The following is a 22,773-nucleotide window of genomic DNA, read 5'->3' as shown; positions in this document are numbered from 1 at the left end:
TACAAATAAAGTTGATAAATTGAATCAACATCATTAATATATCCCAAATCAGGCTACAGACCTGAGCTAACCCAGCTCAGAATAGTGTGTGTGGGGGGGGGGGCCGGAGGGGGGGCGTTTCTTGTGCCTCACAAGGACACAGGCAGGACTCCAGACAAGCCACGCCCTCCTGTCCTCTCCAGCTCAGCTGGCGTCTCTCCCATGCGCCATCCAGTGGCTGTGTCACACGACTGCTGCAGCAGCGCAGCACTCTCCAGCAGCCTTCGGAAACTCGGCATCGAGTGCCACAGTTGCACTGCTGTGAACCCCGCACTCACACACACACGCAACCTCCTATTCGGACAGTTACCCAGAGGGGACAAAAAGGGCTGAGGGAGCACAGGTGCCTTTCACAAGTCACCCCAGTGCACACAGGGTACAGGAAGCAGTGAAACTGAGCAGCACATTCTCAGGGGAAGTTTCCCACTTTCTCTGCATTGCTCCATTCCCCACTGGGCTGCGTTCACCGCGGGCAGAACTGGGCACTGCTCTGCTGATGGATACAGCTGGGACCTGGGGGTTTTAGCTCTCCCGCTTGGTGCTCGGTCCAGACTCTGCCGCTCTGCTCTTTGCTTTGGACTTCATGTACCTTTATGCCTTCGTCTCCTGGTTCTCCTTGATCTCCTGCATCTCCTGGGTACCCATCAGGGCCCTGGGGAGGGAAAGGACAAAGAACTGTCTGCCTGCATTCATAACAGTGCGTCGCTCTCCGCCAGATAAAACACCTCCTCTAGAAAATCATTTTGCAGTGAGAGCAGCTTCAGATACAAGAATGGCCTCAACTTGCTGCTAGTGGGAACAAAACAGAGGCCAGCTCTCATCACTTTGCTGCTCCCCTTGTGCACTGGCAGGCGACCGTGGCGTGCGATCCATGCTGCGCTCTCGGGCACGGCCTAGCACTGGGCCGTGTGCAGCTGGGCAGGGAGACTCACTGCTCCCAGTGCAGCTCCACGGCTACTGGTAAGGCCAGGCTAAGCTTGCCCTGCTATGGCAAACCGCACCTTGGCTGATAAAGCACAAGAAAACATCCTACCTTGTCCCCAGGGTCTCCCTTGCAGCCAGGGGCTCCAATCCGTCCCAGCCTGCCCTGCAGAGGTTACAACAGAAAGAGGGGACAGAAAACCTGAGAGTCAGGGGAAAAAACGGAATTTCTGGTCTAGCACAGTAAAGAATTGAACCCCAAAGCTAATCACAAGGGTCTGGCACAAGGAGGCCAGATAGAGAGGGACTTCAAATATCCACCTTAAACAAAAAAATAACGCACAGCCCGGGGCGTGTTTGGTGAAATGCCTGGCAGGGAGCAGTGACGCCCTGCAGGTGGTGCGGGGAGGCAGCTTCAGCACCCTGGAAGGGGCACGGAAACAATGCCCTGCCTATATATCAATGCCCTTTTCCATGCTGGGTTCTGTGGGTGCTAAGGCCCCCGCAGTGCCCAGAGGAGGTGTAGAAGGGAGGGCTGAAGGCTGGTCTGTGGAAGCAATGAAGGTGTTTTGGCAGGTACGGGAAAGGGACGGATCCTGCCCGCCCCCAGGAAAGAATTCTCTAATATTTTCCTGTATTTCACTTTCACCCATGGCAACAGCTTCTCTCCAGCCTCAGGCATCGGGAACCGACCAGAACACCGGAGCTGGACTGGGCACGGCTTGTCCCTTGCGCGGCATTACCTTCTGTCCGTCGGTGCCGTTCCTTCCTGCCAAACCGGTTGCCCCCTGGGACCAAAGGAAAATAAGTAATTATCTTGCTAGAGACTCTCTGAGGCTCTAAGATGGGAAAGGTGCCACATGAAAGGTGTTTTCTTACCTTCCGGCCATCGCCTCCAAACTCGCCCTGCAGAGAAAGGGGACAATGTGTAGTCAGCTCTGGGTACACTGCACCGCTCACCCCTCCTAATGACGACCACTGTGTCCTAGCTGCCCCCTTCCCGCACCTTTCTGCTCATAAAGTGTTTGCAAGCAGATCACCAAGTTCTCAGATCTGTTCGTTACGGGCCACGATTCCGTTACATCCTCGCAGCACCCCCTCCTCACTCCTGCAGGCACAGACATGGGGCACTTTGCTGTCATTGCGCCATATGCTGGGCCAGATCCTCAGCTGGTGAAAACTGGCATATCTGCATTGACTTCATGGGAACTACCCTGGCCTACACCAGTCCTGGTCTGGCCACCTGATGCTTAGCTGCATAAATCACATGCTACGGTTTCTGCTCCCACATACCATGATTTCTGTAATTTACCAACATACTTCAGTTTCAAACACGACCTTTGAATATACAATTCTGAGTGCACTGTGGATGAGTATTCAGTCCTGGGAGTCTGAAATGCGCCTTCCATGTAGTAAAGGTAGAAAGTTAAAGCACAGCCGTGTGGGGGAGAGGCCACAAACATGGAGAGACGCCCACAGTCAAGCTCCACTATGAACAAAATCCTTGTAGAATATTCCTCCTCATTTTCCCAGCTACTGCTACCATTGTTCCCAGACCCGCCTCTAAACACGCACTAGAAACACGCTCCCATGGAAATGCCCCGCTGGCCCATTGCACAGTGCCCAGACCAGGAGCAGAGGCTCTTTCTTACCTTCTCTCCTTTCAGACCAGGAATACCCTAGGGCAAGAAAAAACACAAAAACCTTTGTTAGTGTCCTTGGGTGGGGGAAGTGAAGGGCTCTGGGCAGGCAGGCAGGCAAGTAGACTCAGAGATGCAGAAAGGAGGAAAGGGCCAGCTAGAGTGAGAGAGAGAAAGGGCAGGATCCCCAGCATTCCACACTGCTTGGTGCAGACACAGAACAGCAGTGTCTGGGTCCTGACAGAGCTTTCAGCCCGTGGGTGCTGAGAGCCAGCAGCCATCAGACCCGGCCCCTTTGGACACATGTTCATTCCCACCCAACGAACATGCAGTGCCCTCCAGGAACATGGAGACTCTGCCTGTTTTGTAACAATCTGGGCTGACAGGCAGTATCACTCTCCAGGCTGGTCCTCGGGCCTAACCTGCGGCACCACTCAAGCATCCCTGGCGCAGTGGTGGGTGGGATGGAGATGACTGCTGAGTGGAATGGGGGCCAGGAGCACGTAACACTCCTGATGTGCTCCAGGAACAGCCCTGGCTCTCTATCTGCTTCCAGGCTCCATGCCGGGTGATTGTCCCCCCAAGCCCTTCCGGGGTCTTAGGGACCTGCCTTAGGGACCACCCACCGGCTCGAGTGCCCTCATGCGGCACGGTGCTGATGTGCAGTGGCTAGAGCCTGGCCTATCTGGCAAAGGGCCCTGGTGGAGGAACGCTGTCTGGCTGGGAGCCTCCCTGCTTGCTGACCTGCAGGATGCTGTACAAGGGGCACCTGTTTGGCCAAGCAGCTACTTGAGGCTGCAGCCTCCCTGCATGTCTGAGGTGGGCTGCGGTAGCACAAGGGAAGGGGCTGTCTGTCTTGCCCATGGCAGACAGCCGACAGGAAGCCTTGTTATAACACTGTCTTGCACCCAGCTGTCACGATGCTGCAGGCCAAAATTCAGCTGAGTAGATTCCCTTCAGCAAAAACCTCCTCTCTCGTGGACGGATCCAGAGTCCCGGGGAGACAAGTCAGTGACTCCGGCAGGCTGTGGGGCAGGCCATGTGCCCTCCCCCAGCCCCATGGCCTCGCAGCGGTGCTGGAAGTCGCGCACTAGGCTGGCAGCTGTGCAGCACACACGCGCACGCGCACCACTGCTGAATCCGAATCAGAAGGCAGGCAGACAGCTCAGCCACCGGCGCAGGATTCGTTACCTTGGGACCAGGGTATCCGATGGGACCTTCAATGCCTGGGTCACCCTTCAAGAAAGAAGATTTGGGAGTTAGTCCAAAGTCAGTCAGTCTCCAGCTGACCCAGCCCGGGGCTGCTCGCCAGCAGGCAGCAGGGGGATTTGACACCACTCACCCGTCGCCCTTTGAGCCCGGGACTTCCTGGTTCACCCATGTTCCCCTTTGCACCCTGCAAACAAAGCACACAAAGAGGACGGGGCCTTTCATTCGTGGTCAGCAGAGGGCACCATGGAGCGCAGCCTCGGCAGAGCAGGCCAGGAGTGGAGTGGGCTGTGCTCAGTGCCGAGTGGAGGAGATGGACAACCAGAGGGACTGACACACAATATGGACTCAGAGCTCTGCTTTGTGGGGAGGGGACTATGCAGCCCAGCTGGGCGTGTGACAGCTGCCCACGTGTACTAGCCTGGGGCTGCCCTGCCCTGGGGAGAACAGTGTGCAGGGGGAGGGGTACTGCCCAGGCACCCCAGGAGTTGGGGAGGGGAAGACGAAAGGGGCATCTGCAGGGCTGCCCGGGGTGGGGGCAAGTGGGGAAATTTGCCCAGGCCCCAGGTCCCGCAGGGGCCCCCACAAGAATATAGTATTCTATAGTATTACAACTTTTTTTTATGGAAGGGGCCCCTGAAATTGCTTTGCCCCAGGCCCCCTGAAGCCTCTGGGTAGCCCTGGGCATCTGAGGAGAGAGAGAGAGAATCAGGGTCACCATGGGAGCCTGGCCTCGGGCAGCCTGTGGGTGTGGTTAGGAGTGAGCCTAGAGCCCGGGTGGCAGGGGTGGTTATTGGGAGTGGGGAGGGGTCCCCAGTTCCTTTGGTCTCCAGCACAGCCAGAGTGGGGTGGTGCTGGGTTTGAGATGCCGCAGGGGACGGGTTCTCCTGCACCTCTCTCTGCTACAGGCTGTGCATCAGTGTGAGGCGAGGAGAGCCTGGCCGCAGCTGTAGGGGTTGCGGCCTGCAAGTCAGCAAAGGCAAGGACAGCCTGGGTTTGGCTGGTCGGTGTCATTGCCCAGTTCCCAAGCCCAGCCCAGGCTAAGGACTCAACCAGTATGACCCCTCCTGCCCACCAGGCATGTGTCACTCACCTTCTGCCCCCGGTAGCCCTTGGGCCCAGGTGGGCCTGTGATCTCCAGACAGCTCATCTTGTAGCACTGAAATAAACCAGATTAAACATGAGGCACGTGGCACGACGCATGGGGAAAGCCAGGTGGAGAACCAGGCCAGGACGACAGAGGTAATGGAAACAACCGGCAGCCTTTAGGGACCTTCAGAAGCCTCATTCTCAGTCCCTAGGAGCTGATGTCGCTGTGCCCACTGGCTCCCTAGCAAGAAGGCTGAAACTGCTCCTTCTCTGTGTATGGACCCTGCCCTCTGCAGCCAGCCTGGAGTTTCAGGCTTGAATCGTAGAATATTAGGGTTGGAAGGGATCTTATGAGGTCATCTAGTCCAACCCCTTGCTCAAAGCAGGACCAATCCCCAACTAAATCGTCCCAGCCAGGGGTTTGTCAAGCCTGACCTTAAAAACCTCTAATGAAGGAGATTCCACCACCTCCCTAGGTAACCCATTCCAGTGCTTCACCACCCTCCTAGTGAAAAAGTTTTTCCTAATATCCAACCTAAACCTCCCCCACTGCAACTTGAGACCATTACTCCTTGTTCTGTCATCTGCTACCACTGAGAACAGTCTAGAACCAACCTCTTTGGAACCCCCTTTCAGGTAGTTGAAAGCAGCTATCAAATCCCCCCTCATTCTTCTCTTCTGCAGACTAAATAATCTCAGTTCCCTCAACTTCTCCTCATAAATCATGTGCTCCAGCCCCCTAATCATTTTTGTTGTGCTCTGCTGGACTCTTTCCAATTTTTCCACATCCTTCTTGTAGTGTGGGGCCCAAAACTGGACACATGAGGCCTCACCAATGTCAAATAGTGGGAATGATCACATCCCTCGATCTGCTGGCAATGTCCCTACTTATACAGCCCAAAATGCCATTAGCCTTCTTGGTAACAAGGGGCTGGGCTGGGCACACACTGAGGGAACATTGAGGCTGGGATGCGGGCACTGCCCAGTGTCAGCCTATCTCCGCTCCCATAGGCCTCCGTGGAATACCCCCATTTGCTCTGATGGGATCAGAGTGGGGCCACCAGGCAGCGTGGTGGAAAATCCCACCCTAGACTTCAGAAGGGGAACCAGCCAGGAGCCTCCAAATCCTGGTCTGGCTTGGGGCAGCCTGGGGAGCAGGGACTGTTACTGCTTAGTCTTAATGGTGCTCTGGCCTGGTTGGGTTTAAAGAGCATCTCTGTGCAGTTCTTATGGCCTTTGGGGCCTAGTGCACCTGAACCTCTCCTGCCCGTTTGTGTGGGCAGATAAATGGACAACAGGCGTGTAGGTGAGGCTAGACACCAACTGAAACATTCGCTTCTCTCCGAAGTACAGGATGCTGCCAAGACCCCTTTGCACATTTTTGCTCCTTTCTCCTCAGCAGGCCTGGTGACTAATCAACTAGCGCTGTAATGGCTGTTGCTGATGTCTATGGTCTGGGCCTGCTGCTGCCCTCTGCTCTGGGCAGGATATTTGGGGCTATGGTCTCAGCCAGCTCTTCTCATGAAAAACTGCCACAAAGTGCCTGGGGATTTTGCCTGAGGAAGGTGGGCAGGAAAATGCCATGTTCTCCCCTAGAGGTCCAAGGTGACACAAAGTGAATTAATGGAGGGGCTGCACAGCTTATGTTATTGGAACAAAGATCTCCATGTGCGCAGTTCCAGCTGAGAGCTGGGCTGTCTCTACAGCATGAATGCAGCCACCGATTTGCTCCAGTAGGCCGAAGGGGTCTTTATAAGAGGCATAAAAGCCAGCTCAGGTACTTAAATACTATCCACACCCACACAGCTGAGCCCCTCGATAGTTTGATATTAAACAAGTTGAACAAATAAAGAAGTGAGAAAGATCTTGGTTCGAGCTGGCCTGGGCATTGAATCATTAAGTTCTTTTGCTCCCCAAAGCAGTTCAATAAAACAGACCATTACAAGGAATAAATGGCGTAATGGGAGCAGTGTCTGCCTCTTCCATCTGATGGTAATTTTGCAGTCTCCAGGGGAGTGATGCAGGCTGCTAGGTCCTGCTGCTGTTTTCTAACCCAGAATTTCATCTCTGTGTATATTTCCTTTCAGCCCAAAGGAGCCAGAAACACTTCACAAAACTTTGTATAGGCAGAAATCACTATGCCTAGCACTGTAATGCAGCCACCTGTGGGGACACAGCAGCTGTTTATTTATACTCAGCAAAACTAACCTGGGATTTAGGGCAGGAACTCAGGATCCTGCTGTTTCATTTTAACTAAAAGGCAACATGACCTTGTCCCTGACCCCACACTGAATTCCACATGGGTGCAGGGGTCCAGTTGCCTGCATCTCAGTGCAGGACCAGGGTTACTCATCTGTGGTACAATCCAATTTCATTGGAGTGAGCAAGCTGTGTGAAGGTGTTGTTCACTCACCTCTCCATAGGCTTCATGTTTCTGTGAGAGAGAGAGAGAGAGAGAGAGAGAGAAATCAGATCATTTAGATAAAAAAGCATGAGGAGACCTGGCGCGCCTCCCCCTCCCAGAGCTGGGCAGTCCTGGCACTCCCAACTAGGAGCAGGGAAAGTAGTTATATGGTTTAAAAGCAACATACAATAACCCAAGCAGTGGTGACTTTCAGTCCCAGGTGTGCAATATGGAGATGAGACCACTCCGATTTCTGACACATAGGTCGGGTATCCTGTTGTCCAAGGACAAAGGCCCCAATTCTGCGTATTTTTCTGTATGAGCCCAGGCCTCTGGGTGGGAGCACAGGCCTGTTGGATGGCATAGCTTGCAGACTGGGGCCAGAGACTGCAGAACTAACTCGCTCTGTCTCCTTTCAGTTTACATGCAGGGTAGTACTGATCACTGGTACACATTTTAAATCACAGTCCATTTGCCATCCCCAGCTGGGACCGTAGGGCCAGTCCTGCAGAGACGTGCACTTGAGCGTAATGTTACGCACTGTGCGTAGCACTGCTCCTATCAAAGAAATGGCACAAGCTACCCAAAGCTGAGCACGTGTGTGAGCTTTGCAGAGGCAGGGCCAGGAACTGGATTGTATGGAAAACTCTAGTCAAGTTTTGCCCCTGTGTTTTCAGTGAGTGACAGTAAAAGGCAAGGTCTTGGCCCTTTTTCCAGTTATTGGTGGTTCGGAACAGAGACTGTTTGTCACAGCAGCTTAGTCCTTTGAGATGCTCTAGCCCCCGTCACCCCAGTGTCTGGGCACCTCACAATCGGTACTGGATGTCCGCCCCCCGTGAGCAGGGCTGGGCTATTTTCCTTATTGTACAGATGGGATCTGAGGCACAGAGAGGTGAAGTTACTTGCTCAGGATCACACAGCAAATCTATACCAGAGCCACGAATTGACCCTGACAGCTCTCCCATGTCCTGGGCTAGTTCCCTCACCACGGGGCCATCCTTCCCCTCTGTTGCAGTGTGTGATTTTGATGGAGCAACTCCCATGCTGAGCATTCAGCACGTACATGAGTGTTTGCAGGACAGGCCTTCGAGTGCGATTACGCCAATAAGGCTTTAAAGGATGGACATACGTCAGACAATACTTGGATAGAACAGAACATCCGTGAACTTAATTATGTCATGTTGTGGCAGCCATGCTGGTCCCAGGATATTAGAGAGACAAGGTGGGTGAGGGAATAGCTTTTATTGGACCAACTTCTGGTGGCGAGAGACAAGCTTCTGGGCAATATTACCTCACCCACCTTCTCTCTCTCAGAGACTCTGTTTGCCAGGATTTTTTTTTTAAATGGTCCTAAACTTTGGCTCCTAATTCATTATGTGGGTATTTGAATGGGTTACCTGATTCTTATCAGTGTCAAGTACCCAGGAGTTTCCACTGAAAATAAGGGCTGTTGGTTTTGTTAGTTACAAGCTGAAGTGGACTGTAAGACTGTAGTTTTAAATGCTAGACTGCACACACTGATCAATCACACCTAGTGCAGTATGCAGCGGCAGATCTATGTATTTTGCCACCCCAAGCAGCGCAGTCAGGCAGCCTCGGTAGTGTTTCTGTGGGTGATCTGCCGGTCCCGCGCCTTCAGCATACCCACCGCCAAATTGCTGCCGAAACTGCGGGACCGGCAGAGCTTCCGTAGGCATGCCGCTGGAAGCTGCCTGGCTGCTGCCCTCATGGCGACTGGCACGCCACCCCCTGCGGCTTCCCACCACAGGCATGCACTTGGTGCACTAGTGCCTGGAACCGCCCCTGGCAGTATGGTGCAAAGAGGGAAGAAGAGCTTAACATTTGGGGGAACACTGATTTTGTGCAAATTTGAGCCCAGAACCTTTCAAGTCTGTAGCCTTTCTAGTAAAGTACAAGTGCGTTTGCTGAGTTGGAGAATCGGACACTTCAAACAAAGGAAGAATTAACTAAACCTTGAACATGAAACCAGTAAGAATCCTAAGGAAATTTATCAATAATTTTTTAGTCAGACCCTGAGCCTGCAGACACTTATGCACATTCTTAACTGCATGCATCTGAGTAGGGGGTCCACTGAACACTTCTTGTGGGTCCATCAGATACTGCCATAGCAAAGTTTTCATTGTGAAAACATGCCCTGGTTGTCAAAGATGCTGAGTATCTGCTGTTGTCACTGAAGTCAGATTTGGAGGGAGCTCATCAGCTGAACGTTTCTAGCCCTTTATGGCTTTGGAGAAGCCTTACTGTAAATGCTTACAGTGCTCTATCTATCTTGATATTGAGAGTTTGCCTTGCACAAGGTGCCCAGGTCTTTCTGAGCATTCAGAGAGACAGATAGCATCTATCCTCCTCAGCTCGGTGTGAACTGACCTTCTCACCCCAAGGAGGCAAGAACTCAGCGAAGTGTCAGCCTGGCTAACTACTTCATTTCACTCCAGCAGAGATATCCTGCTCCCAGAGGCTGTGGGAGGGATTTAGGATTGGAGGTGGAGCTTCTTTTCCTGACTCCTATTCCGAATAGAGGGAAACTGACAGCAGTGGAGACTCCACTGTTCCCAGAGCGACAAAATGCAGGTTTCAGGAGCTAACCTTCCTCACCCAGGAGAGCTACTGGTGAACTGCAGATTGACCGTTTACATCCCCTCCTCCCACAAAGAGGTATTGGCACCAATTCTAACATTATGAAGTAAAGTAATTCGTCATAAAACTGGTGGCTGAAGTCTGGCTCACGAGGGTTCTAGGATATATGGAGGAAACACAGACATGGCGATGATAACAGGCAATGACTTGGCCCATCATAATTTCTCTCCTTGGGATGAGCTGTCAGGGAGGAGGGGGCTCTGACACAAATCTTCCCCTTAAATATTTACTTACCATTTTATTAAACTGTGTGCACCAGCTGCCTCAATGGTGCCCAACTTCCGGGCCAGACCTGGGCTGCACATACCTTTTGTACTGATCTACCCATTCTGCTAACAGGTGGGAGGGTTAGAGTGGTACAACTGCCTAGTGTGGACATACTTCTACTGGTATAAAGGTGCTTATACCACAATAGCTTATTCTCCTCATTTTTTGTGGAGTAAGGCTTGTTCTGCAATTAAAAGCCATGTCAGCATAGCTACAGGTGTGAAAAACACACCCCGACAGCCGTAGCTATGCCGACAGTGCAGACACAACTATGTTGACGGAATAGTGCTTCTCTCAACGTGGCCAATGTTGTTTGGGGAGGTGGCATTCCTGCACTGACAGAAAAGCTCCTTCTGTTGGTGTAGGTTGTGTCTACACGAGGAGGCTATGCTGGTATGGGCCCCATAGTGTAGAGATAGACTAAGCAGTACTGGCATAAGCACTTTATCCTGGTATAACTGCATCCACTAGCTGGCTTATCTGTACCAGTGCAGTCAGAGCAGTACAACTTTTGTGTATAGACAAGCCCCTGGATTGCCTGTCCTTAGTCCCCAGTGCCTCTGTCCCAGCAGCCCAGTCTGACACAATCTCTATTGCATCCCTACCTGTGTCACAACGGCCTGACCCTGCACCCTCTGGCTGCAGCGTTAGGCTGGAGTGGTGTGCACCAATGTCTCTTACCATGACTTGGATAATCCGGTCAATGGTGTCCTCATCCACCTCAATTGCACCTCTCTTGGTGGTGGCATAGTTGTTGCGGTACAGCTCATGGGGGAGGTTGGCGATCTCCCGGAGACCCTGCTCGAAGATGTTCTGGCTGGGGGCCACTGCAAAGAGCTTGATACCTGCATCCCGGGCCTTCTCAGCCTGCATCTTCATCCCGCCACAAGGGCTGCCCGTCACATGGCCGTCTGTGACTACCACAGCAAAGTTTACGGCAGGGATTGCGTGGGTCAGGATCTCATTGGTCATGTTGGAGATTGCGCAGTCTGTGAACGTGCCTCGGCCAATGTACTCGATGCCATTCAGCCTGGTGATGTACACGTCCTTGCTGTTGGTGAAGGCGCTGTAAATCTTCACCACGTCTGAGAAGTGAAGTCCCCCAAAATGCCACGTGATGGAAACTTGGTTCTGGTAGACCTCGGTCTCCAGTTTATTGATGAAGGCTGGGATGAACTGCTTCATGTGTTCCACCAGGCTCTGGATGGGCACAGTCTGCAGGGCAATGCTCTCCGAGGTGTCAATGACAAAGTACACGTTGATGGGGCAGTCTATCTTCTCTGTGTGGAGACAATGGGGCAGATAGCATCAGGATGGGACTGAGACTGCACAGGAACAAACCCCACAGAGCAATGAGCACATAGTGTGCAGGAGCGCATGACACAGACCTACCCCTTCTGCACATGGAACACTCCTGGAGGTGCTTTATGGTGATGGCTCATGAAAATGGCTATTGGTTAGAAACCACGTCATAAGAACATAAGAATGGCCACACTGGGTCAGAACAAAGGTCCATCTAGCCCAGTATCCTGTCTTCAGGCAGTGGCCAATGCCGGGTGCCCCAGAGGGAATGAACAGAACAGGTAATCATCAAGTGATCCACTCCCTGTCGCCTATTCCTAGCTTCTGGCAAACAGAGGCTATGGACACCATCCGGGCTAACAGCCATTGATGGACCTATCATCCATGAATTTATCTAGTTCTTTTTTTAACCCTGTTATAGTCTTCACCAGAGAATCTTCTGAAGGTCAAGCGTTCCACAGATTGACAGTGTGTTGTGTGAAGAAATACTTCCTTTTATTTATTTTAAACCTGCTGCCCATTAATTTCATTTCATGACCCCTAGTTCTTGTGTTATGAGAAGGAGTAAATAACACTTCCTTATTAACTTTCTTCACACCAGTCATGAGTTTATAGACCTCTATCATATCCCCTCTTAGTCATCTCTTTTCTAAGCTGAAAAGTCCCAGTCTTATTAATCTCGCCTCATACGGAAGCTGTTCCATACCCCTAATCATTTTTGTTGCCCTTTTCTGAAACTTTTCTAATTTCAATAGATCTTTTCTGAGATGGGGCGACCACATCTGCATTCAGTGTTCAAGATGTAGATGTACCATGGATTTATATAGAGGCAATATGATATTTTCTGTCTGATTATCTATCCCTTTCTTAATGATTCCCAACCTTCTGTTCACTTTTTTGACTGCTGCTGCACAGTGAGTGGATGTTTTCAGAGAACTATCCACAATGACTCCAAGATCTCTTTCTCAAGTGGTAAAACTCGACAGGTGCGGAGGAGCACGTGGTTTGGACAGAGACAGCCCTTAGGGGAGGACCTAATAATGGAGATTCTCTAGTAAGGAGGAGAGGACGGAAGATAATAAAATACAGGTAGGATCTGAGGAGAAACAGTCAAATGAAAAAAGGTCCTATTCAATTACATCATGTAATAGCAGACAGCTAAAAAGTGATAAGTTTTTAAAGTGCTTCTCTACAAATGCTAGAAGTCTAAATAATAAGATGGGTGAACTAGAATGCCTCACATTAAATGAGGATATTGATATAATAGGCATCACAGAAACTTGGTGGAATGAGGCTAATCAATGGGATACAGTAATACCAGGGTACAAAAATATATTGGAAGGACAGAACAGGTCATGCTGGTGTGGGGGTGGCACTGTATGTGAAAGAAATCGTAGAATCAAATGAAGTGAAAATCTTAAATGAACCAAACCGTACCATAGAATCTCTCTGGGATAGTAATTCCATGCTCAAAAAATAAGAATATAGAGGTAGGGATATATTACTGATCACCCGACCAGGATGGTGATCGTGACTGTGAAATGCTCAGGGAGATTAGAGAAGCTATTACAATAAAAAATTCAATAATAATGGGGGATTTCAACTATCCTCATATTGACTGGGTACAAGTCATCTCAGGGATGCAGAGATAAAGTTTCTTGACACCTCAAACGACTGCTTCTTGGAGCAGCTAGTCCTGGAACCCACAAGAGGAGAGGTAATTTTTTATTTAGTCCTAAGTGGAGCACAGGATCTGGTCCAAGAGGTGAATATAGCTGGACCGCTTGGTAATAGTGACCATAATATAATTAAATTTAAGATCTCTATGGTGGGGAAAACACCACAGCGGCCCAACACTGTAGCACTTAATTTCAGAAAGGGAAACTACACAAAAATGAGGAAGTTAGTGAAACAGAAATTAAAAGGTACAGCACATAAAATGAAATCCCTGCAAGCTGCATGGAAACTTTTAAAAGACACCATAACAGAGGCACAACTTAAATGTACACCCCAAATTCAACATAGTAAGAGAACCAAAAAAGGTTAAACAAAGTAAAAGAAGCAGTGACAGGCAAAATGGCATCCTTTAAAACGTGGAAGTTAGAACCTAGCGAGGAAACTAGAAATGAGCATAAACTCTGGCAAATGAAGTGTACAAATATAATTAGGAAGGCCAAAAAAGAATTTGAAGAACAGCTAGCCAAAGACTCAAAAAGTAGGAGCAAAATTTTTTTCAAGTACATAAGAAGCAGGAAGCCTGCTAACCAACCAATGGGGCCAGTGGACAATCGAGATGCTAAAGGAGCACTCAAGGATGATAAGGCCATTGCGGAGAAACTAAATGAATTCTTTGCATCGGTCTTCACGGCTGAGGACATGACGGAGATTCCTACACCTAAGCCGTTCTTTTTAGGTGACAAATCTGAGGAACTGTCCCAGACTGAGGTGTCATTACAGGAGGTTTTGGGGAAAAATGATAATCTAAACAGTAATAAGTCACCAGAACCAGATGGGATTCACCCAAGAGTTCTGAAGGAACTCAAATATGAAATTGCAGAACTACTACTTGTAGCCTGTATCCCAACATTTAAATCAGCTTCTGTACCAGATGACTGGAGGACAGCTAATGTGACCCCATTTTTTAAAAAAAGGCTCCAGAGGTGATCCTGGCAAATACAGGCTGGTAAGACTGACTTTAGTACAGGGCAAACTGGTGGTTTTTGTAAATGGAAATCATGCCTCCCCAATCTACTAGAATTCTTTGAGGGGGTCAACAGGCATGTGGACAAGGCAATCAAAGCAGACTGCAACACAGACAGACAAAGGGGGATCAAAGCAGACTGCAAAGAGCTACAAAAGGATCTCACAAAGCTGGGTGGCTGGGCAACAAAATTGCAGACAAAATTCAGTGCTGATAAATGCAAAGTGGTGCGCATTGAAAAACATACCTATAAAATGATGGGGTTTAAATTAGCTGTTACCATTCAAGAAAGATCTTGGAGTCATTGTGGACACAGGCACCAACTTTTCCTGGTTCCGGTGGGTGTTCGCGCCCCCCTGCCCCTGGTTCTGCCCCGATTCCAACTCTGCCTTGCTCCCTCCCACCCCCATTCCAACTGTTTCCCCAAATCCCTGCCCTGTCCCCGCTTCTTCCCCACCTCCTCCCCTGAGTGTGCCACATTCCCGCTCCTCCTTGCTGTTTCGAGGCAGCAAGCACTGGGAGGAGAAGCGGGGACGGTGCGCTCAGGGGAAGAGGTGGAGGAGGAGGTGAGGTGGGGCGGAGTGAGGACCTGCTGGTGGGTGCAGAACACACACCAATTTTTCCCCATGGGTGCTCCCACGGAGTCGGGGCCTATGATTGTGGACAGTTCTCTGAAAACATCCTCTCAATGTGCAGTGGCAGTCAGAAAAGTGAACAGAATGTTGGGAATCATTAAGAAAGGGATAGATAATCAGACAGAAAATATCATATTGCCTCTAGATACATCCATGATATGCCCACATCTTGAATATTGCATGCAGATGTGGTAACCCCTTCTCAAAAAAGATATATTGGACTTGGAAAAGGTTTAAAAAAGGGCAACAAAAATTATTAGAGATATGGAACGGCTTCTGTATGAGGAGAGATTAATAAGACCGGGACTTTTCAGCTTGTAAAAGACACGACTAAAGGGGGATATGACAGAGGCCCATACAATCATGCCTGGTGTGAAGAAAGTAAATAAGGAAGTGTTATTTACTCCTTCTCGTAACACAGGATGGGCAGGGATGGTGTCCCTAGTCTCTGTTTGCTAGAAGCTGGGAATGGTTGACAGGGTATTGATCACTTGATGATTCCCTGTTCTGTTCATTCTCTCTGGGCCACCTGGCATTGGCCACTGTCAGAAGACAGGATACTGGGCTAGATGGACCTTTGGTCTGTTCCAATATGGCCATTCTTATGCTCTTAACAGCTAATTTAGACCCATTTTTATACGTATAGTTGGGATTATGTTTTCCAATGTGCATTACTTTGCACTTAACATTGAATTTCATCTGCCATTTTGTCGCCCAGTCACCGAGCTTTGTCTACACTGACTTCTTAGAATGGGTTTGGGAGGGAGGTGCAGGGACGGTAAGGAATGGTAACACACAATGTACACACAAACTGGGCCCACTGTGCTATCTACAATGATATCCCGCCTTCCCCAGACTGAGATCCTCATGCCCAGACATCCGCACCCCAGCTCATCCCTCAGGAATGGGAGCTGCATGTGTGCCCTGCCCCACCCACAGGGCAAGGAAGCTCCTCGGGTCTTGGCACTGTGCAGCCAGTGCAAAGGAGCAGTGAGCTCTGGCATGCCATGGAGGGGCCCCTCTCAGCAGCCTTTAGAAGTGAACCCAGGGGAGTTTTCAGTGTTAATGCTGAATACAGAGGACAGAGGCAGAGAGACGATTTATCCTGTTGGTACCTGGGCAGGCAGCTGGGCGAGGACTGAAGGCTGTGAACTCGATCTCATCATACTGAGCCTGGAGGGGAACCAGCGTCATGCAAAGAAGAACAGCAAAAAAGGCTGGTTGGGACATCTTAGCCACCTCACTTCACATTCAGCTTCCTGCAGGAGAACAAATAAACCCAGGGGTCAGTCAGGGTAATTAGCCACTGGAACAACTTACCAAGAGTCGGGCTGGAGTCTCCTGACTGGACATTTTAAAAATCAGGAGCAGGTGTTTCTCTAATAGTGCCCTTGTCCCCTGGCCTGCTCTATGCAGGAGGGCAGACTGGATGATTACAGTGCTCCCTTCGGGGCCTGGAACTACAATTCACAGCACACCGCTGCCAGGGCAATGCTAGTCGCAACCCACCAAGCAAAGTCGCTGCGCAGTCTGGAGTGTGGCTCCATCCTCATTCAGCACAGAGTGGCTGTACCTTGGGGACTTGCAGTCAGGTTTCAGGTCTTACTAATTCAGCTAAGTTACTTTAAACATCCCTCTTCTTGGAGTGTGGCTGGAAGTTGTTTTTAAGCAGCTTTTACCTCATTCCAGATGGGTGGTTGCTTCCCCAGCCCATGTTGCTCCAAGGGAAAGGGTCTAGCAGCCAGCGCAGCAATGCAAGAGTCAGATTGTCCTGACTGCACTGACTCACTAGGGTCATGCTGGTTCCACCAGTGTCACGCCACTGGGTCCAACAAGGCCATTTCTGACTTACAGGGATGTGAGATCAGCACCAGAGCCATTGTCTGGCCTCGTGCCAGTCACTTAACCACTCTGCCTTTGTTTCCTCCCCCGGAAATCGGGATACCATGCCCATAGCGCCCTACCTGCCAGCAGGGTGCTGAGAAAACACAGCCATGTCTGCAGAGTGCTTGAGGGGCTCGGATGAGAGTTGTGCCAAGCATTCTGGGACCCTCAAATCCTCCAGTATTACCCCTCAGCCCTTTGGGCCCCATCCTGAGCCCCAGGACTGTAGCCAGCATTCAGAGGGCATCTGCCTATTAAAGAAATACTTCAGATGTGCTCGCAAAGCGAAATCAGCACCCATGTGTTTTGTTTGCAGGGAAGCGCCATGGAGGATGATGTTGCTGTGCAGTGTTGGACCAGTCATTGGAGCACAGGCTGGCTCAGGAATTAGCTGATTATCCTAGGCCCTGCCAGCTGGCCAGGGACTGCCTCTGTGTGACCTATGTGCAATGAGAAGGATCCTGAGCCCAGCTCACAGTAGACAGGGGCTCACAACAGCAAAGACAGGCATCAGCCCACGTGGCAATTTGCTGCCCCTATTGGAGAAGCCAAGGAGTGGATGAGCACAGTGAGAGATTGCCTCTCAGCCTTCCAGCAGAGGACTGGGATGCACTAGCAGCGTGGGGCGGGGAAGCTCCGCCAGCCATGGCCTCTTCTGCACCAGGATGAATGATGGTACTAGAAGAGTAGTGCTGGCTTGGAGCTGCAGGTGTGTACCCAGAGCCTTCTCTCCTCTGTGTACACACACTCCTGTGACACATACGGCACAGCACTGCCCCCCAAGAGCCCCAGGACAACCCCCCGGCCATTTGTAACCAGAGATTTCCCCTGGGACTTGCCTGCTCCCATCAGAGTCGCTGCCTGAGCAGCAGTTAAAGCAGCCGGGGTCCTCACTCCATCTCAGCCCCACCCTCCACCTCCCCAGCCCACCTCAGTGCACCCCTGCCCCACCTCAGGTGGTACCATTGCATCTGCTTCCCCCAGCCTCCCCTGGGGGTAGCATGTTCACCAGGCCCACATGCCAACAGGACCGTGGGTCACTGGCTGGGCGCTGTCCCCTGCCGTCCCCCTGGATACCGTGGAGGGTTCTCTGATGAGTCCAGGACCCACGTAGAGGTAGTGAGCAGGTTGGGGAGGCGTGGGTGAGTGGGGTGGGGGACACACACTGACCCTCTCCTAGGCAGCTCTGCAGAGAGGTGCCCAGGGAAGGTCACATCACCTGGGCTGTGTTACCTCCTCTGGCCCACGTAGGGCGCCTGGACAGTCTGGCCTGATGGGGAGTGGCCCCCACTGATCTCACGGGCCTGCAGGCGCTGAGGGAGTGATTTGGCAGAGTCCAGGAGGGGACCCTCTCAAAGCTTCCCCCAACCTCTCCTCCTCCAAAGTCTGGGAGTCAGAGGTGAGACATCCCTGCCGGTGATAGAGACAGGAGGAGCAGCCCTGGGACTCGTCAGCTCTGGCTTCATGCCCACAGAGCGGATGTGGAAGGCCCCAGCCTGTGCGGTGATCCTCTCCCTGCATGTGGTTCCGGCCTCACCTCAAGGAATCTATGGAGACTTGAGGGGGCACGTGCAGGTGCAATGCACTGTACAGCCAGGAGCTCACCCATCCACACCTGTCCTAGGCTGCCCTGTTTGTTTGCAGCATGCCCTAATGGCCAAGCAGTGGCCTGGCAAGGACAGTGGCCGTGCAGGAGACTGCCGGGTCTGCACTTGCAGGCAGAATGGAAAGACATCTCTCCCTCACCTGAACTCCTCATGGCAAGAGAGCAGCTCCACCCGCCATTTGAGATGATCCCCAACAAGTCTTGTTGCACACAATCACATCATTCAATCATTTGTCCCCACTGCCCTTCCCTATAACAGTGGGGAGACGTTGGCTGGTGGAGTGTGGAGTCCTGTGAATGTGGCAGTAATTTCACAATGAGGGATACAGATTCCCTCTGCTCACAGACCAGCAGGACACCAGCTAGCAGACATGACAGACCTTCTGTCCCATCCTTGAGAGTGGAGACAGTCGGCAGATCCTCTGGCATGCCAGAAAGGCCAGCTCAGTGCCCCAGAACCTCCCTGCATAGCCAGGGTCTCCCATGCCACTCTGGTCCACTCACCCAACTCTGAGAGCTGGGAGCATCAGCAGGTGAGAATCCCTATCTTGTGTGCCTCCTACACCGAAGATCTACTTGGCATCCCTGAGAGAGGCCTGAGCAGCTCACTTGCCAGAGGTGCCCCTAGCAAACCAGTCCCAGCCCCAGTGTCTGGGCTAACATTGTATGGAAGCAGCTGAGTTAATGCCACTAGATGAGTTTCGCTCACGGGAAGATAACTATTCCCAAGTGCATCATCCCACCGATGGCAAATCTACAACAACATTTCACATGCCGTATTCCTGCGTGAAGAACCATCCAGGCCCATGGTTTTCGTGGCAGTGGCTATGGGTTGTGTTGGGGCTGTGGAGAAGCAGGATATGTGCACTGGAATATGTGATCTTGGGGCCCAACCTGTGGTCTGCAATCACATAGGTACCCTCTGTTCTAGCTCTGTCCAAGGCACTAGGGTTTCTTTTGAAAATCAAGTAAGATAAAACGAGGAGAAATCTGTGCCCTCGTCTGTAACAAATGCCCAGGCAAATGCCTTCCTCCTGCCCTCACGCACAAGCAGGCTGGGCTCACTCAGTGCAGGTGCTGGTAGTTTCAGTGGGTGTCAAACAATCTGCTTAGATCTTTCCCTTAGTGCTCAGTTGTCGGTTCCCAGGCAGATCACCCACTGTAAAGGCTTCCCCTCCATTGCCTGGCACCCAGCTCTACCTCGTCTATCAAACACCACAGGACTTCAAACAGCACAGATAGCATGGGAAGGAGGCAGCAAGAGGCCTGGGAATGTCATTTTGTGAGGGAGGAACAATCTCAGTCTGGGTGCCCTTTTCACTTGTGCAGAAACAGCACCTCTTCCAGGGAATGGCTTATATTGCCGTGTTAACCACACCCATCAGCGAACCGCTGGAATTGCAGTGCTAGTGAACCAGCCACATGCACATTTCACTGTGCACAGCTAAAGCAGCATGCATGAAATCAGAGTACACTCCTTAAACCCATCGGCGCGAACAAAGCAAGTTACGCGTACCCTAGCAATAACACTGAGCCCTGTTCAAATCCTGCCAGTTACCTCTTCGCAGAAAATTGACAAGCTTGTGAAATTCAACAGACCAAAACACCCGATTTCTGTGAGGAGCAAAGAGAATTTTGTATTCCTGTGTCACTGAAAGTCAAAGAGACGCCCTTGGGTCTAATAATTCAGGCTTTGTAGCAGCATCAACATTCTGGTACTGCTTCAGTGGGCCAAGTCTGTCCCTCAGGTAATGCCACTGGCTTCAATAGAGTTACACTAGAGATTAACTTGGCCCAACAAGTTTTCTAGTGACTGACTAGCCCCTTGGCCATAATGCCTGAAACTTGAGTTCATATACAAGGGACTGAACTTTCCTTGGGTCTTGTGAACAGCAGAAGCTGCAGAATCTCTCCCAAAAAGGTTTTCTTCAGAAAGTGGCCTCATTAACAATTATTCTAATCCCAAGAGAGTTTGTTGCCCAAAATATCCACACATGTAAATCTCTGAACTATGGAGCAGCTCAGAGAGGTAAGTGTTTACTTTGTCTAGTCTCTAAAAGCAACATGCCTGGAAATTCTACTGTATCAACTTGATCAAGAGTTCACAAACAGCAGCACAAACACAGCCTGAAGATAAAAAGGTTAGTTTCCTTGTTCATATCTGCAGCAGCTTCAAAAGAAGCAGGAAGGTTTATGGAGATATCAAATGGTGAAGCAAGAGTCTTTGCCTACCTGAAAACAAGATCGAAGTTTCCTCCAGAAAGTCAAGTCAGGAAAAGAAGAAAAAAGTCTTGGAATCTTTTTGTCAATAGGGCTTCTGCATCTTCGGTTGGAAGGGTTGGATTTCTTTTCTTAGAGTTTTTGGTCTCTATTTTTGATGAAGAGAAGGGATCAGTTGGGAGTGGCAGAGGCTTCTCCAGCCGAAAGCCTCTGTTCTCTGGCAAAAAAGAAACTGCCTACTTTATAATTCTCCTCCTTCAACTCCGTCTGTGACAGAGAGCAAAGATGTCCTTACTCCAAGTATCCACAGGGTGTCAGTGCGGATCCATCGAAGCCCCACTAGGCTAGGCTGGGGAGTGGGAATCACCCTCCAATCACTCCTTTTCCTGGGGGTGTCTGGAGTGGGGCGAGGGGATGCTGTAATGTTGCAGTTAGGAGATTATTTTAAACAAAACGGAAGAGGAAATCATGTTTTTCCAAGGACAGGAGCTCTCTCTGTGCCTGCCACATGGATTTCCACCACTCACTCATGTTACTCCTTTCCCCCCATTTGTAACCTATCTTGAGGAGAATGCATAACGTGGACTTGCACATTTCAAAACAGGAAGGCCTCAGACTTCAGCTTCCCGCAACCTTCAAAAATATTCGCCTCTTACTCAGGGACCCTGGCAACCTCCTGGCCAGGAAAATGTCCCGATCCAACCCCCATTAATGTCACTAATGCAAAGACAAACACAATAGGGTGAATGGCAGCACCAGCATCCCCGCATCGTCCTATGCCCTCCCTGCCCTTGGACACTGCCCTGAACTGACCTCTCAATCTAGGGGAGGGGGAGCAGGTGACTCTCCAAACCCATTCAGCCCTTGGCCTTTCGGAGGGACCTGCCAGTCGTGGTGCTGGGTTTGTAGCCTGTGCATAGCTCTCACAGGCCGAGCCCTGTTGGGTTCCAAGTACAAGCCAGACCCATCATTTTAATGAATACCCATGTTACTATTTGTTTTCCTAATCTGATTTTTGCTGCTTCCCTGCTATTATAACTGCTCCATGCCCAGTGTGCCCTCAGGGCTGGTGCAACCATTCAGGCGATCTAGGCAGTTGCCTAGGGCACTGGCATTTGGGGGGCGCGATTTTCTTCGGCAGTGACTGCGGTGGCTGGATCTTCGGCTGCCCTGGTCGCCTCCGGCATTTAGGTGGAGGGAGCTGGGGCAGAGGAGCGCAGGGAGGGCTGCCTGCAGCAAGTAAGGGGGGGCCCGCAGGGGAACTGCCCACCCCAGAGCACCCCTGCCCTGCCTCCTCCCCAAGCTGATTGGTGCTGCAATCCCAGGAGGCGGGAGAAGTGAAGCAGCGAGGCGTGCTCGGGGTGCTCGTGCGGGGAGCAGGGGTGAGCTGGGGCAGGAAAAGGGGTGCCTCAGGGCGGAGGGTGGGGAGCTGTCGCAAGGGGGTGCCTCAGGGAGGGGGGAGGAGCTGCCACAAGGGGGCACCTCAGGGTGGGGGCACAGGGGAGGTAGGGCTCAAGTGGAAAAGTGGAAGTGGAAGTGGAAGTGGAAAACTTGGAGAACCCTGGAGGCAGGACTTAGGGTACAGTCATAAATGGGCAGTTTCCTTTTGTGAAACATATATGGTATGAAACTAAGTATGCTTGAAATAATAATAAAATAAACAAAACAAGCAAACAACAAACAACAACAAGGAATGTGAATTTAGAATATAAACGTGCTACTTTAGCTTTTCCTAAACTGTAGAAATCTTGAGAAATTACAGAGTCGAAAAAGGGGGGGAAGAAGAAGAGAAAACAAGTAAACCCCAAGATATAACTCATTCTATGGCGTTCAGTGGTGGAAAACAGAAAGAAGAAAACAAACATCCAAAATTTTCAAAGTTTTCAGTTTTTGAAAATTGCATCAAAGTAAAAACTGTTTCAAATTTTTCCAGCAAAAATTGAAAGTTTAAGCCAAAATATTTCAAATGAATGAATCTTTCAACCAACTCCTTTCCCATCTGGTATTTGACTCGTTACATACCATGAAAAATATACTCAGTCCACGCATGTACAATGTAGGCCAAATTCTACTCTTGGGGTATGTCATCAGGATCCTAGCAATGATAATTAGGACCAAGGATTAGAGCAGGGTCAAACCTGAGGCTGGGAGTGGCAGAGAAGTTCATAGTCAGGTTCCAGGCCAGGGTCAATACCAAG

At 50.8% G+C, this 22,773-nt stretch overlaps 1 protein-coding gene across 1 annotated transcript in view; it reads right to left on the bottom strand.

The window, feature by feature from the left end:
* Nucleotides 1-20,802, bottom strand: part of COL6A2 (collagen type VI alpha 2 chain) — a 46,587-nt gene extending 25,785 nt beyond the window's left edge. Inside the window, exons 1-12 of the mRNA XM_032769457.1 lie at nt 20,588-20,802; nt 15,981-16,124; nt 10,909-11,507; nt 7,312-7,332; nt 4,903-4,968; nt 3,943-3,996; nt 3,792-3,836; nt 2,613-2,639; nt 1,840-1,866; nt 1,704-1,748; nt 1,073-1,126; nt 629-691 (exon numbers count right to left, since the gene is read on the bottom strand). Coding sequence (XP_032625348.1) covers nt 629-691; nt 1,073-1,126; nt 1,704-1,748; nt 1,840-1,866; nt 2,613-2,639; nt 3,792-3,836; nt 3,943-3,996; nt 4,903-4,968; nt 7,312-7,332; nt 10,909-11,507; nt 15,981-16,095 — 1,116 coding nt within the window. The 5' untranslated portion in view covers nt 16,096-16,124; nt 20,588-20,802. The remainder of the gene's footprint in view (nt 1-628; nt 692-1,072; nt 1,127-1,703; nt 1,749-1,839; nt 1,867-2,612; nt 2,640-3,791; nt 3,837-3,942; nt 3,997-4,902; nt 4,969-7,311; nt 7,333-10,908; nt 11,508-15,980; nt 16,125-20,587) is intronic.
* Between the last annotated feature and the right edge of the window lie 1,971 nt (nt 20,803-22,773).

Source organism: Chelonoidis abingdonii, chromosome 10 (assembly GCF_003597395.2).
Source record: "Chelonoidis abingdonii isolate Lonesome George chromosome 10, CheloAbing_2.0, whole genome shotgun sequence".
Taxonomy (NCBI): domain Eukaryota; kingdom Metazoa; phylum Chordata; order Testudines; family Testudinidae; genus Chelonoidis; species Chelonoidis abingdonii.
Note: the sequence above shows the minus strand (reverse complement) of the source record. Positions and strands in the feature narration are given on the sequence as shown.